Below are 13632 nucleotides of genomic sequence, written 5' to 3'. Positions count from 1 at the left end.
ATCCCACCAGACTGCAAGCAGATTTACAGCAAATGCCCAATTTTCATCCCCACCTCCTTAAAGGATATTTATAAGGGAAGTACTCAAAATTAATAGATGTGTCCCTTATACAGAAGCAGCAGCTTCAAGATTGGAAATTCAAACTATACTCTTATATATTAAGTTCCCCCAGAATACTCTCACTGCAATAATTAAATCTTTAGGCCACAAGAAAGCCAGGTTCACTGAACTTCCACAAGCCCATATGCAGAATTCCATCTTGTTATGTTTAATACTGAATTTAAAATTTTATAATGCATAAACATGAAGCACAAAGATGGTGTCAAGGAACCATATGATGTTATCATCTAAGTCCTGCTCAACTGTATAGATTCCTGAATCGAATATTTAAAGCTAACACAAGACAAGGATGAAATCTTCTCACTTCAAGTCCCAAAATAGGCACATGTCAGAGCTCACCAATGGTATAATTATTTAGACTTTTGTGTAGTATGATTACAACAACTAAGGTATTTTTATGAGTTATTTCTAAACTGGATACTTTGCTATTAAAAAAAGAAGAAAACAAAATCTTCAGCATAAGAACTGGAATTAAAACCTCAGTTTTGTCACATATCAGCTGTAATGTTACTTAGAGCCTCTGGTTTAATTGTCTCACCTGTCAAATGGGAATTATACTAACTTAGTCATTGTGAAGAAAACATTCCCTATAATATGAATAGCATAGTTCCAACACAATAATTGTTCAATAAATGAACAATAGTGCTTTTATTTTGTTGTTAATTACAACAAACTTCAGAGAATGGCAATAAGATACTCTTACAGATAAGCTTCTCCACTTGAAAGATCAACAAAACATTCTGATTTTTTAATAACATAAAAGTTGGGGCCAGACATGATTGTGCATGCCTGTAATCCCAGTAGCTCGGGAGGTTGAGACAGTAGAATCACGAGTTCAAAGCCAGCCTCAGCAACTGTGAGGTGCTAAGCGACTCAGTGAGACCCTGTCTCTAAACAAAATACAAAATAGGGCTTGGTTAAGTGCCCCTGAGTTTAATCCCCAGTACCAAAAAAAAAAAAAAAAAAAAAAAAGTTGGGCTTATAGCTATTTTATTATTTATTTATAATTATAAGACAAATAAAACAAAGACCGGGACCCTACCTTCCAAACTTTCTTGTTCATCAGAAGTATAAGCATCCATCTGACTTTGTTCCCGTAAGAAACGAATAACTGCATAAACTAGGTGCTTGATAGATGACATTTTAGGACCTTAAACACTTCCTTGTTAAGAAAAATGAAAACATTGAGCTAAATTATTTTAAAGAATCATTCAGGAAAGTTATAAATAATAAAGGAAGAGTTACATATTACATTAAAAGTAAAAAAGAGCCTAAAAATAGGAATGTAACATCTTGGTTTTTTAAAATACTTTCAGTTTTCTTTCCAGCCCTTAAAAATATTATACTACCTTTGATTAGAAAAACATCATCTTTTACTAAATGATTGCATTTACCTGTTTGCTACAGAGTAAACATAAGAAACATTTTCTTTAGATAATGAATCACCTTTCCCTTCATGTAGAAATCTCCCTAAAAGGCCTTAGTACTAAGTTGAGGGGCATTTCATCCTGCTGATAAGATAAATGAAAACACTGAGCTCAATTATTTTAAAAAATCAAGAAAGTTATAAATCACCTTTCCCTGCTCTACCTTGAGCTCTTTTTATAGAGTCAAGAGAGCACAAAGGATTATTATGGTAATTTATTACATATTTTAATTTAAACCCAGTAATATCAGACTACATTAAATTTTCCATCAGTAATTTTTTTTCAAAATACGTATAACATAAGCATAAACTTTCACTGTTATCTATATGGTATAGATACAGGAAAGGAATACAAATATAGATGTAGAAATCCCCCTAAAGGCCTCAGTACTAAGTTGAGGGGCATTTCATCCTGCTGACTCAGAAGATGCTCCTTGTTGAGCATCTTCCTCTGGATCATGAGTTTTTAAAAAGTACTAATAATTTATGTTCCAGCTACTTTCATAGGTTGAGAGTCATTTGCTGAGGAAATACACTTAAGAACGGTTGTTCAACCATTGAGTGTCATTCTTGATAAAGGGCATTTCTATAATCCACGTACAAGTCAAGCAGTTATTGCCTAAACCGAAGGTTACTACAAACCCATCAGCGCTGTCTGCAGTAGCTGGAAGCCCCCGGTCCTGTTCATTCACATGGAATACTATTGCATTCAAACAGTGGCGCAGGGCCAGCCAGCATTAATGGCTTATTTCCACTAAATCGCATCATCCATCTGCTCCCCAGGTTCCCTAATTCAAAGCCAGGGTGTGGTAACGCCGCTAGGATGTTTATTATTTGGGTGCTTATTTTAAAGGCGAACCCAGCCTCTAGGCCATGGGCTATTACAAATTCTAAAAAAGGCCCCAGGGCGGAAGGTGAAAACAGATCGGAGAGAGAGGGCACCGAAGGGAAAGGAGATGTGTAACCCCCTCCAGGCTTCTCCTCCTACCTCTCCTCTGGGCACATCCACCTCCCACTGCAATCCTCCTTCCCTCCGGTTACCCGGTCTCGCCTCGGCTCCGACGAGGTTTGCAGCGGGTGCGCGGTGCAGGCCTCCGTCTGGAGCTGCGGGAGACGCACCCTTTCCAGACAGAAGCCCCTTACCAAGCAAGAGGACGCGAGACGACGGCTGCGGGCCCCGGGGCGTTCGTAAGCCGGGCCGCTGGTGCCTCGTCCTCAAGGCTGGAGCTTGGCTCAGGAGCACAGCACTGGCCGGAGTCGCCCAAACTTCCCGGCTCCCGCGCCGCCCCCGCCGCCGCCGCCGCCGCCGCCGCCGCCCCCTCAGCCCACCCGGCTGCGCGCTTGGCTCCGAGCTGCTGGGTCTCGCCGGTTCCGCCCCGGGGGCGGTGCAGGACGCGTGGGGCGGGGAGGGGCGGGGCGCAAGGCGGGCCGGGGCGGGGCGCGGCGCAGGGCGGGCCTCCGTGGGCGCCGGCGTGGGGCTGCAGCACGTGGGAGGGCGCTGGCAGGCCAGCCGTCGCCGCGGTTCCGCTGTGGCCTTCAGCGCTAGGCCCACTCTCCGCTGCCGGGCGCCCGCCTCGGTCGCCCCCAGACCCCAAGACCACGCACCCGCTGCTGCCGGCCTCTCGGCGTGCCCATGATTGCCTGGTGCCTTTCGGCTGTGCGAGGCCTCCACAGGTACTTTCCGTGCGCGGGTTAACCTTGACCATGGGCAGGGCGGGGTCTTCTGCGGGGTTAATGCCAGGCGCCCTGGAGCAAGCTTTCTCCTCCCACGCACCTGGGAACCCCACCTCCTCACAACCTGCCTGGGCGACCCCTTAGGGACACCTGATGTGACTACCTGGGGCCACCTTTCCCTCCTCGATTCCCTCGAGAGGACATCCATTCCCCTTTGTTTGGGACTGCCTTTGCCGCAGTCAGCTAGACAGGTCACAGACCCAGCCGAAAATGAATGCAGAGAGCTGGGCTAGTTACGAAATGCTTTCATTTTCTCCCTTACCCAGAACTGCAGACCTGGCATTGAAAGTGCTGCAGTTGTAGACTTAGGAATAACAATTCTCATTTGCCCCTCATTCACATCATTAGCATTCCAGTCGTTTAGCATATACACATGAAACCGCTTTGGTTTTGCCGCCTATTTCCGTCCGTGCTTTTTAATTTCCTTTTTATTTTCCTCCTCGCCATAAAACAAACATTCTGCCTCTTGTCAGAACCTATTGACTTGGCCCCCAAATTAAAGCTGTTTTGAATTGCTTCCTAACCACACCCCTCACAACAGACCAGTAGCAAGATGGTAAAAGAATTAAATTCTTTGCATGGATACACTGGTTTTCGGAAACAATGCAGCCACCACCCCCATACCCAAATCTGACCAGAACTGTAAAGCCAAATGAAGTTTCAAATAAAAAAAGGAAGGTGTGTTTTGTCCTCGTTGTCTACAAAACTACTTTGGAACATGTCATCATTTAAGCTTTGTACAGTTTTCTATTGTCCATTGCCACTCAATTGTGTGGAGCTCTGTGTGCTCAGTCTTGTGGAGTTATTGTGCATCCAGGGGACAATAGTAATTATAAAGAGTTAATGTGATGATTGTGAACATATTTTAGGTTGTCCTTTTTTTTTTTTTTTTTTTTTTGCTAATCTCCACACTGGAAGTGGTATTGCTGGCAAATAAAGTTATACCAACAAATGAAGATCTTTACATAATGCAGGTGTAAGGGGAGAATAAATTGTCATTTAAGACAATTGTTCTTAACCTTTTTAAGTCTCAAGATCCCTTGAGCTCTCAAAAATTGTTAAGAACCTAAGATTGGTTTGGGTTATATCTGCCCTATTTACCATATGATAAATTAAAGCTGTAACTTTTTTTCAGTATTTATTAGTTTATAAACAGTAATGTGTATTACATGCATAAATATTTTGTTTAGCCATTCATCTGTCAGTGCACACTTGGATTGCTTCTGCCTTTTGACTGTTGGATAATGCTTTGTGATCATTGGTATGTAACTATGTTTGAGTCTGCTTTCAGTTCTTTGGGATATATACCTAGATGTGGAAAATGCTGGATCATATGGTAGTGCTATGTTTAATAATAATCATTCTAGGAATGTGATCATTTTGAATTTTTGCAAAACTAATGTGTGGCAGTACAAGATAGCTGGATTTTTACATTTGCTCCTGCATTAAATTTATTTTACTTTTTTGTTTCGATTTAAGAAGATGAGGAAAATCCCACCCATACTCATGCAGTTGGAAAGAGGAATTGTTTAATAGCTTTTTATCACATCAATTTTCAACAAATGGTAGTTTGAAAAAGTTCAGTTGCAAAATGGAATCTGAAACTATGTCAATGTGTTTTTCTGACTGTTACATTAAAATTCACCGGGGTATCCTAAATCTTTAAATGAATTTTCTACCCTTCTATGATTTTATAACATCAAACATGGGTCATTTGGAAATTAGTGGTTGCCTTGTTCTATAGATCTTCCTAATGTTGGCATATTCCATTATATAATATCAAACAGTCACATTCCTTAATGTCCTTATCAATCTTAGAAATATTTTTAAGTGTTGGAAAGCTGTCAAGCTCACATTGCAGAAAGAAATTTCCAAACTTCTAATGTTCATTTGAAAGCTATAATTTCATCATTAACAACACAAACTGTCAAGATTTTTCCCTTGAAGTGACAGTCTCACTTTGTTACATTTTTTTAATTTAAATCACTTTGTTACATTTTTGACAGAACTTCTGCCAAATATTTAAGTCAGAATAATCCTGATTTGTCTGAAAGTAGTTTGATCAAGTAAAAGTGATGCTCCATTAAAAAAAAAAAAAAAAAAGAAAGGAAGAAAAAGAAAGGCAGTTTTAGTTCACAATTCATTCAGTTGCACAAGTGCATTTTATTTGGACAACTGTTGTACTCAGGTGTACAATAGAAATGCTTTGCATGTACTTGTATTCCTATACATTAAGAGCTGAGATCGCATAAAATTCGTAATTTTTGCTGTTTTATCAAAGACATTCTAAGTGAAACTGACATTATTTTTAGCATGAGAGTGAGGTGGTAAAAAAAATACAACTACTAATACAGTTTGGTGCCACTGCTTTGATTTGTGCTAAGGAGCCAATAGTTTTTTTCCATCATTCGTTTTCATCATCAGTACAATGTCAACACAGTTTTTAAAAAAGTTTTTTTTAAAGATGCCTTTATTGGGGCTGGGGATGTGGCTCAAGCGTAACGCGCTTGCCTGGCATGCGGAGGCGCTGGGTTCGATCCACAGCACCACATACAAATAAATAAAGAAAGAAAGATGTTGTGTCCACCGAAAACTAAAAAAATAAATATTAAAAAAATTCTCTCTCTCTCTCAAAAAAAAAAAAATGCCTTTATATCAAATATTTTTAACTTCTGACTTCTTGAAAAGGCCTCAGGGATCTATCCCATACCTTTACTCCCAAGATTTGTGGACTACTTTTTGAAAACTGCTGGAATGTGCTATCCATTTTCTTTTCTTTTCTTTTCTTTCTTTCTTTCTTTCTTAATATATTTTTAGTTGTACATGGACACAATACCTTTATTTCATTTTTTTTTTTAATGTGGTGCCGAGGATGGAACCCAGCACCTCATGCATACTAGGTAAGTGCTCTACCACTGCCACAACCCTGACCCCTCTTTCTTTCATATATATGTATATATACGTATATATATATATATATATGTGTGTGTGTGTGTGTGTGTATATATATATATATATATACATCTTTTTTTTTATTAGAGAGAGAGAGAGAATTTTTAATATTTATTTTTTTTAGTTTTCGGCGGACACAACATCTTTGTTTGTATGTGGTGCTGAGGATCGAACCCGGGCTGCACGCATGCCAGGCGATCACGCTACTGCTTGAGCCACATCCCCAGCCCTATATATACATCTTTATATGTTTTTTTTTTTAGTTGTCAGTGGTTCTTTATTTTATATGTAGTGCTGAGAATCACACATGCTAGGCAAGCGCTCTACAACTGACCACAACCCCAGCCCCCAAATTCTTTCTTTAAGAAAATATGTCAAAAGCACAGAAGCTGTTGTTAGAAGCTGGTAATCTACCATGTTAAACTGACTATATTGTTATTTCAGGGTATTTATTGCAGTTAATCACCATATACAGTAGTCCATGATTTAGGGCTTAGGTGACTTAATCACAGAATCTACTCTTTGTTTCAAAGTTCATATCCTCCAAAAAAGGTTAATATTGGATAACATGGCCTCTTTGTTCTCATGTGTTTTTCCTGTTCTGACACTGGGGAGTTCATTTTAGCGTGAAACCGAACTAGGCGTTAACTAGACTTTTGTTTAACTGACTTAGGCTTTCCCTTGGGTGTTCCTGTTGGCAGAGCTGCTATACACCCTTCCCAAGGTCATCTTGGTAGCCAGGATCATTGATGGGGGTATTAAGCCAAATTTCTTGAGAATAAATAGACTCAGGATCTGAGGATTGGTTGTAGTTGCTGTTCAGCTAACTTTTTGTCTTAATCATTCACTTCATTGTACCTCTCTCTGGTTCTTTATTTTGCAAAATGAAAAGAACTAAACTAAATTACATCTAAGCTTTTTTTTTTTTTCCTAATTCTATGTTGCCATAGCAATTAAACCAGGAGAATTTGCCTTCCACCCTCGGCCTGATTGCATAGCATGTGAGCTCAGCAAAATTTAATGTATATCACAGGATGAAGGATGGATGGCATGGTCAGAGAAAAAAATGAGAAGGGCTATTCAACAACATTAAGCCCAAATTATAGATGTAATAACCCTAGTTTTCTCTTTCATTAAAAAAAAATAGCTTGGTTTGGTTTTTAAAATTGTGACAGCAATATATGTTTTAATAGGAAGTTAGAAATAATCACAAACAAAAGAAAATATTAAAAAGATACACAGTCTACCCAACTAGAAAAACCAGTTACTAATAGCTTCCAAAATATCTTCTGTCTACAGTTTTTTTTTCTTTTTTTCTGGTTGTAGATGGACAGAATCCTTTTATTTTATTTATTTTTTTATGTGGTGCTAAGGATCGAACCCAGTGCCTCACACATGCTAGGCAAGCACTCTGCCACTGAGCTACAGCCCCAGCCCCTGTCTACAACTTTTTAAAAAACAAATGAAATGGCCATACTTATGATTTTTAATATAATATAAATATCCTTCCATAATATAAACGACTACATAGTCCATATGTTGATATATGACATTTGATTAATCTCTATCTTTGGACACGTCAACTATTTCCAACTCTTTGCTATGGGTAATGGTACTTAGATAAACATTCTTATTATGCTTTTCCAAGTCCTTAATTATTTTCTTAATAAAAATTCCTTATGAGTGGTATTGGCATATTACAGGGCATATAAATCTTGTAGGTCTTTGGTACTTTTTATCATATTTTTCTCCTAAAATCTCACACAAATTATACTGAAACAGCAGAACATGTAAGTGTAGTAGTTTGCATATTTGATACATAGTTTCTAAGCATTTCAGTATTTTTTATCCTTACCAGTTTTATAAATAGAAACTTCTCTTAATGTTCATTTCCTTCCATTTTTTTGATGGTTTATTCAATGGGTATAATTCCTTAAGAAAAATTTGGGAATGTGATCTAGAAACTAAAAAAGTTATTTTCTAATGCAAGAAATTATTCATATAGAAAATCTTAGGGCTGTGGTTGTGGCTCAGTGACAGAGCGCTTGCCTTACACATGTGAGGCACTGGGTTCGATCCTTAGCACCACATAAAAGAATAAAATAAAATAAAGGTATCCTGTCTATCTACAACTAAAAGAATATTAAAAAAAGAAAAATCTTAGAAAGTAAGACAAACTTCAGTTATTCATAAGTTTAATACTATTTGTATGTCTGACTGTAATTAAATAAAATTGAGACAGTTCCCCTAAATTCCATGGGCGTAGTAAACTCCAAATTTTAGGACAATGGTGCTAAAAAAAATAGTCTAATAAAGAAAGGGTTTTAAGTTACACATATCAAAAGCTAGACTGTGATTATTTGTAAAAAACGGATAAAACAAAGATGGAAATTTTGTTTTTTGGTTTTGGTTGATTTTTTTGCCACTGATTTTGGTCAGAAACATCCTGATACTTACTCAAATTTAAATATTATCTTCCCTTTGGTTAAGACAAAGCAAAGGGGCTGGGGATGTGGCTCAAGAGGTAGCGCGCTCACCTGGCATGCGTGCAGCCTGGGTTCAATCCTCAGCACCACATACAAACAAAGATGTTGTGTCCGCCGAAAAACTTTTAAAAAATTTTAAAAAAAGACAAAGCAAAGCACTTCCTGGGGAGAAATACCTAGACTGAAGATGCAAAGAACCAAGCAAGTTGATGTTTATTGAGTACCTGTGTGTATGTCAAGTTCTGCACTGCACAGGATATGTAGCATAGTAGTCTAGGCTATAGGAATGTAGGTCCAGCCTGCCTGGGTTTGAATGACAAAAATCCTTGTGTTGATGGAATTTACATTGTAGTGGAAGAGACAACTAAAGAAAGTATGTGGTATGTTAAATGGGCAAATGTGCTAAGGAGCAAGAGTAAAGCAGGAAGGGGGATACTCAGGATTGATGGAAATGAAATTGTAAATAGTTAACAGGAAAGGCTCACTCAGAAGATGATACTAGAGTAATGATCCAAGAGAAACAAGGGACTGTGCCATGCAATACCTGAAACAGGGCATTCTAAGTGGGAGAAATAGCAGATCCCAAAGACAGTATGTCTGGTATGTCTGGTTTGTTTGGGAAAGTGAAGAGGCCATTCTAACTAGGATGGAGTAAATATGAGACTGACAAGTAGAAAATAATACGGGAACATTGTACTCATATTTTAAGATTGAGAGATGATAAATCTAAAATGCTTTGTATATTACCTGAGTATATTCCTGTTGCCACAGTAATGATTTATAACAAATTACATTTCAGTGATAAATGTTAAATATTTATTTTTGCTGACCAATCTAAATGTTGGCTGGAAGAATTTTTCTAAACTTAATCATACACCTATGGTCATTCATGGGTTATGTGGTCAGCTCTGCTTATGCTGGTCACTTTTGCATTTTAGGGATGTAGGATGGCCAAAGCTGAGAGCATTCTGGTCCTCTTGTATGTGATCTTTCATCATTAAGGAGGCTACTGCTGCTGTGTTCTTGTGGAAGTGACAGAGTTCCGTGAGACGAGGAAGTGCGTAAATTCTCTAAAGGCCTACACTTGAAACTGGAGTACCATCAGCTCTGTCTGCCACATTCTGCTAGCCAAAGCAAGTGACAACACCATCCCAGATTTCAGAAGTGGAGAAATAGACTCTATCTCTTGATGGAAGGAGCGAAAAATTCACATTGTGAAAGGCATAGATACATCCAGGTATGAAGAATTGAGGACATGTTAGCAATTGGTCTACCACATGGTCACATAATATGGTCTCAGTAAATATCAACTATTTTTACCTTTGTGGATTGAAACACAAATTGTGAGTTTTGTTTTGAAGGTTTTTAAATTAGGATCATTGAAACCCTATGATAGATGTTACAATTTTTTTTCCCACCTTTGAACTTTGGGATAGATTATTGTTGTCTTTTGCCTTTTTACTTTTGTCCTACAAAAAGCTTAAGTTTTTAACACAATTGGGTATATCAATCTTTTATTTTGTAACTTCTGCCTTTGGTCTCTCAAGCCTTTGCCTAAATTTCTCAAATCACTTACATTATATTTCTTCTAGTACTTTTGTGTTTCATTTTTCACATTTAGACCTTTATCCATTATTAAGTTTAAATTAAAAATAAATAAATAAATAACTTCTAGTCCTTAAAGGAAGTCAATACAGAAATTGGAAGGAGTATTAAAGAAAATCCAGCTTATGACATATGGGCTTCTGATTTACCATAGCTTGCTCTGGAAGACCATGTTCCATTCTACCCACTCTAAGATAATCTATACCTCCTGCTTGGCATTTAGAAGGAAGCCCTCATACTTCCCAGCCACAATTAGCTGGTATCTTTGATATCTAATCCATTTGTGGTCAAGATCAAGAGGAAAATTCTATTTCTGCCTCATATCTTAGGCAGAGGTGCAGTGACTAAAATAAACGGAGCTCTCTGACAAATTCTTCTTGCTGCAATGTATAATATCCATAATATAAGGGCTACATAGTTAGATCTTATTCTAAACTGAAGTTTGTACATCTGTCCATCTTCTAGAGTCTCACAGAAATTCTTTATAAGATCTTGTCGCCTATTTCTCTGTTGTTATGTTTGAGATATGAGATGCTCCCCAAAAGCTCCTGTGTTAATGCAAGAAAATTCAAGGTACAATGACCAGATTATGAGAAATGGTCTCTCTCTGCCACAAGCTGAGCAGCTTTCCTCCACTGTGCTCTACTGCCATGATGTTCTGCCTGACCTTCCTCTGAGAACAGTGGAATTGTATGACCATGAACTAAACCTCTAAAACTGTCAGTCCAAAATAAACTTTTCCTCCGATCAGTTGTTCTTCTCAGGTATTTTGATCACATCTACAAAAAGCTGACTAACACATCTATTTAGGTACAAAAAGAGAAACAAATAATTTTTTTAAACAGGTTGCCACTACCAGTTAGACAGTGCTTTTTGGAAATCTCAGTCACTTTTTCACTTTACAGATATTTATCCACCACCTATTTCATTGTTTAATGTCAATATCACCTTACTTTAAAACTAAGCTTACAACAACATTCCCCTATAAACCTGCCTGTTTCTCTTATGCCATTGTTCTTTGTCATGATGTCACTATGTATGCAGGTCAAAAACCTGGGAGCCATTTCTTGCTTTTTTCTACCTCCTTTACCTTTTCCACCAGCTACCAAATCCTAAATAGTCTTTACCTTCTTTCTCTTTTCTCTATTCCTGGTACCACCAATATAATTAGACCCTCATCATGAGACCAGCCTCAGTTTTTGTTTGCCACTAATACAATTTTCTAATGAAAACAGATCTTTAAGAAATGCAAATGTGACATATCATACTTGAGATTAAAATTCTTGTCTATCCATTAACCTAAAATAAAATCAAAATCATTTAGTATGGTTTACAGTCTAACCCCTTCTTAGCTCTCCCAGATTTCCCTCTAACTCAGGAACTCAGTTCTTCTGCCAGAGTTCATGACTGCATCTGCTGGCCTTACCAGAACATGTAGTGATCCCTTACTGGGAACAAATTTTTCTCTTTTCTTGCCTTTTCTGAACATAGTACTTATTCACTTAGCTTTAATGTTAAAAAATATACACAAAAAAGTATAATGCATGTACATATATAGATATGGCTAAAAAATGAAAAGCAGCATCTATATATCTACAATTATAAGTCTACTACCTCTGAAGTCTCTCTGTGCCCCTCTCCATCCATATCACGATTTCTTATCCGAGAGATAACCTCAGGGTTGAACTTTGCATTCATTCCCTTACTTGTCTTTATAAATGTTATTACAAGTGCTTGTTTTTCTGAATGGCATATGATTTAGTTTCACACAAGGAAATTACTTTCACATGGCTATGGTTCTTTTTTTTTTTTTTTTTTTTTTTTTTTACTGTTGTAAGATATTTCATTGGTGACTATTTCAAAATTTACTATCCACTTTCTTGTCCATGAGTATTTGGAGTTTTTTGTTTTCCTAGTACAAGCAAAATTGCTGTGAATATTCTTATAAAATATCTTGATACGTATGTGCAAGGATATAAACCTGAGAGAAATGGTTGTTGGATGTATACGTATCAACATTACCAAAAGATGCGCAAAAAAACTCTTTTCTGAAGTGGCGATACCAATTTACTCCCTCTCACCGTGTAAGTTTCGTGAGTAGCCATTAATCCTCCATCCTTAGCAACTCTTGGTGTTGCCAAGCCTTTTGCCAATCCGATGATTGAAGAATGTGGCTTTTATATATAATGTCAAGTTTACTGATGAATTTATTTTCTTATCATTTGTATTTTATGCCTGTTTATATCTTTTGCCCCTTTTCCTATTGGATTACTATTTTCATTATTGAATTTAAGCGGTACATGTGTTTTCTAGTTACCTTTCACTTGTTTTCTAATATTCAAAAAAATGTATTTGTAAAGTATTTGATCTGTGCATCCCACTGAGCTAAACTTTGGGGAAACAACTGTGGACAAGACAAACTATTCCTGTCCTCCTGGGTTTATGTCCTCACTCTAGTCAGGGAGTCAAAATAAACAAATCTCTGTAATAGTTGGATTGTGAGCGCTGCTATCAATATCAGCTTAGCTTGTACTTACTTCCTCAAGAGAATTTGCCTGACCTCTACTAAATTTAATCTTTCTAATCCTGTATTTTCATAGCACATACATTATCATTAATAATATTTGTCTTCCTTGCTAGCTGCTAGATTTCTTGAAATCAGGAGCCTATTTTATGTTTGTTCATTTCTGCACCTCTAGAAGTTAGTATGGTGTCATTACATAGTAGATGCTTGATAAATATATTTATTGAATTGGTATATTAAAATATGTCATCAGTAATAGTAACTAAAAATTCAGTGTTCATTGCTAATATGGAAGTAGTACAGACCTAGATTTGGCATTTTGTTATTGACGTATATGTATAACTTTAGTAGAAAGTAGACATATCAAGCCCTATATGAAATGGCTGGTTGAAAATTTCTTTAAGAAAAATGCCAGTTGCAGTATGTAAAAACATGGATGTGTAACCGAAGTGATTTTTCAATCTGTATACAGGGTAAAAATGGGAGTTCATAACCCACTTGAATCAAATGTATGAAATATGATATGTCAAGAGCTTTGTAATGTTTTGAACAACTTATAAAAAAATTTTAAAAAAGAAAAGAAAAATGCCAGTTGCTAGGGGAAATTACTACATCTAAGTGTTAGTGAGCCAACTTAGATCTAGTTGTGTAATAAAAAAAAAATACTGAGTAGAGTAATATGCAGTAGGAAGTTAACTGTCAGGGCGGTACTTAATAGATACAGAGGAATTTTGAGTATGTGCTGGGGTGAGCATGAGTTGGAGGAGAAGCCATATATTAAAAGG

The 13632-nt window shown here is 37.3% G+C and overlaps 2 protein-coding genes across 6 annotated transcripts in view; one reads left to right on the top strand and one right to left on the bottom strand.

The window, feature by feature from the left end:
- The window catches only part of Sgtb (small glutamine rich tetratricopeptide repeat co-chaperone beta), a 46439-nt gene extending 42990 nt beyond the window's left edge, over positions 1–3449 (bottom strand). The window contains exons 1-2 of one of the 4 annotated variants that reach the window (XM_076857227.2): positions 3384–3449; positions 1163–1282 (exon numbers count right to left, since the gene is read on the bottom strand). In XM_076857227.2, the coding sequence (XP_076713342.1) occupies positions 1163–1262 (100 nt within the window). In that variant the 5' untranslated portion in view covers positions 1263–1282; positions 3384–3449. Of the gene's footprint in view, positions 1–1162; positions 1283–2534; positions 2814–3383 lie in introns of those variants that run through there. The other 3 variants (XM_076857223.2, XM_076857226.2, XM_076857225.2) reach the window with 3 other exon arrangements.
- The window catches only part of Nln (neurolysin), a 104531-nt gene continuing 93912 nt past the window's right edge, over positions 3014–13632 (top strand). Inside the window, exons 1-2 of one of the 2 annotated variants that reach the window (XM_076857206.1) lie at positions 3014–3220; positions 9657–9955. Coding sequence is in view for 1 of the 2 variants with exons in the window: in XM_076857205.1 (XP_076713320.1) it covers positions 3180–3220 (41 nt within the window). In the remaining variant the exon portion in view is untranslated. The remainder of the gene's footprint in view (positions 3221–9656; positions 9956–13632) is intronic. The other variant, XM_076857205.1, reaches the window with a different exon arrangement.

Source organism: Callospermophilus lateralis, chromosome 5 (assembly GCF_048772815.1).
Source record: "Callospermophilus lateralis isolate mCalLat2 chromosome 5, mCalLat2.hap1, whole genome shotgun sequence".
NCBI classification, from domain to species: Eukaryota; Metazoa; Chordata; class Mammalia; order Rodentia; family Sciuridae; genus Callospermophilus; species Callospermophilus lateralis.
The sequence above is the reverse complement of the archived record's forward strand: the minus strand, read 5'-3'. Positions and strand labels throughout refer to the sequence as shown.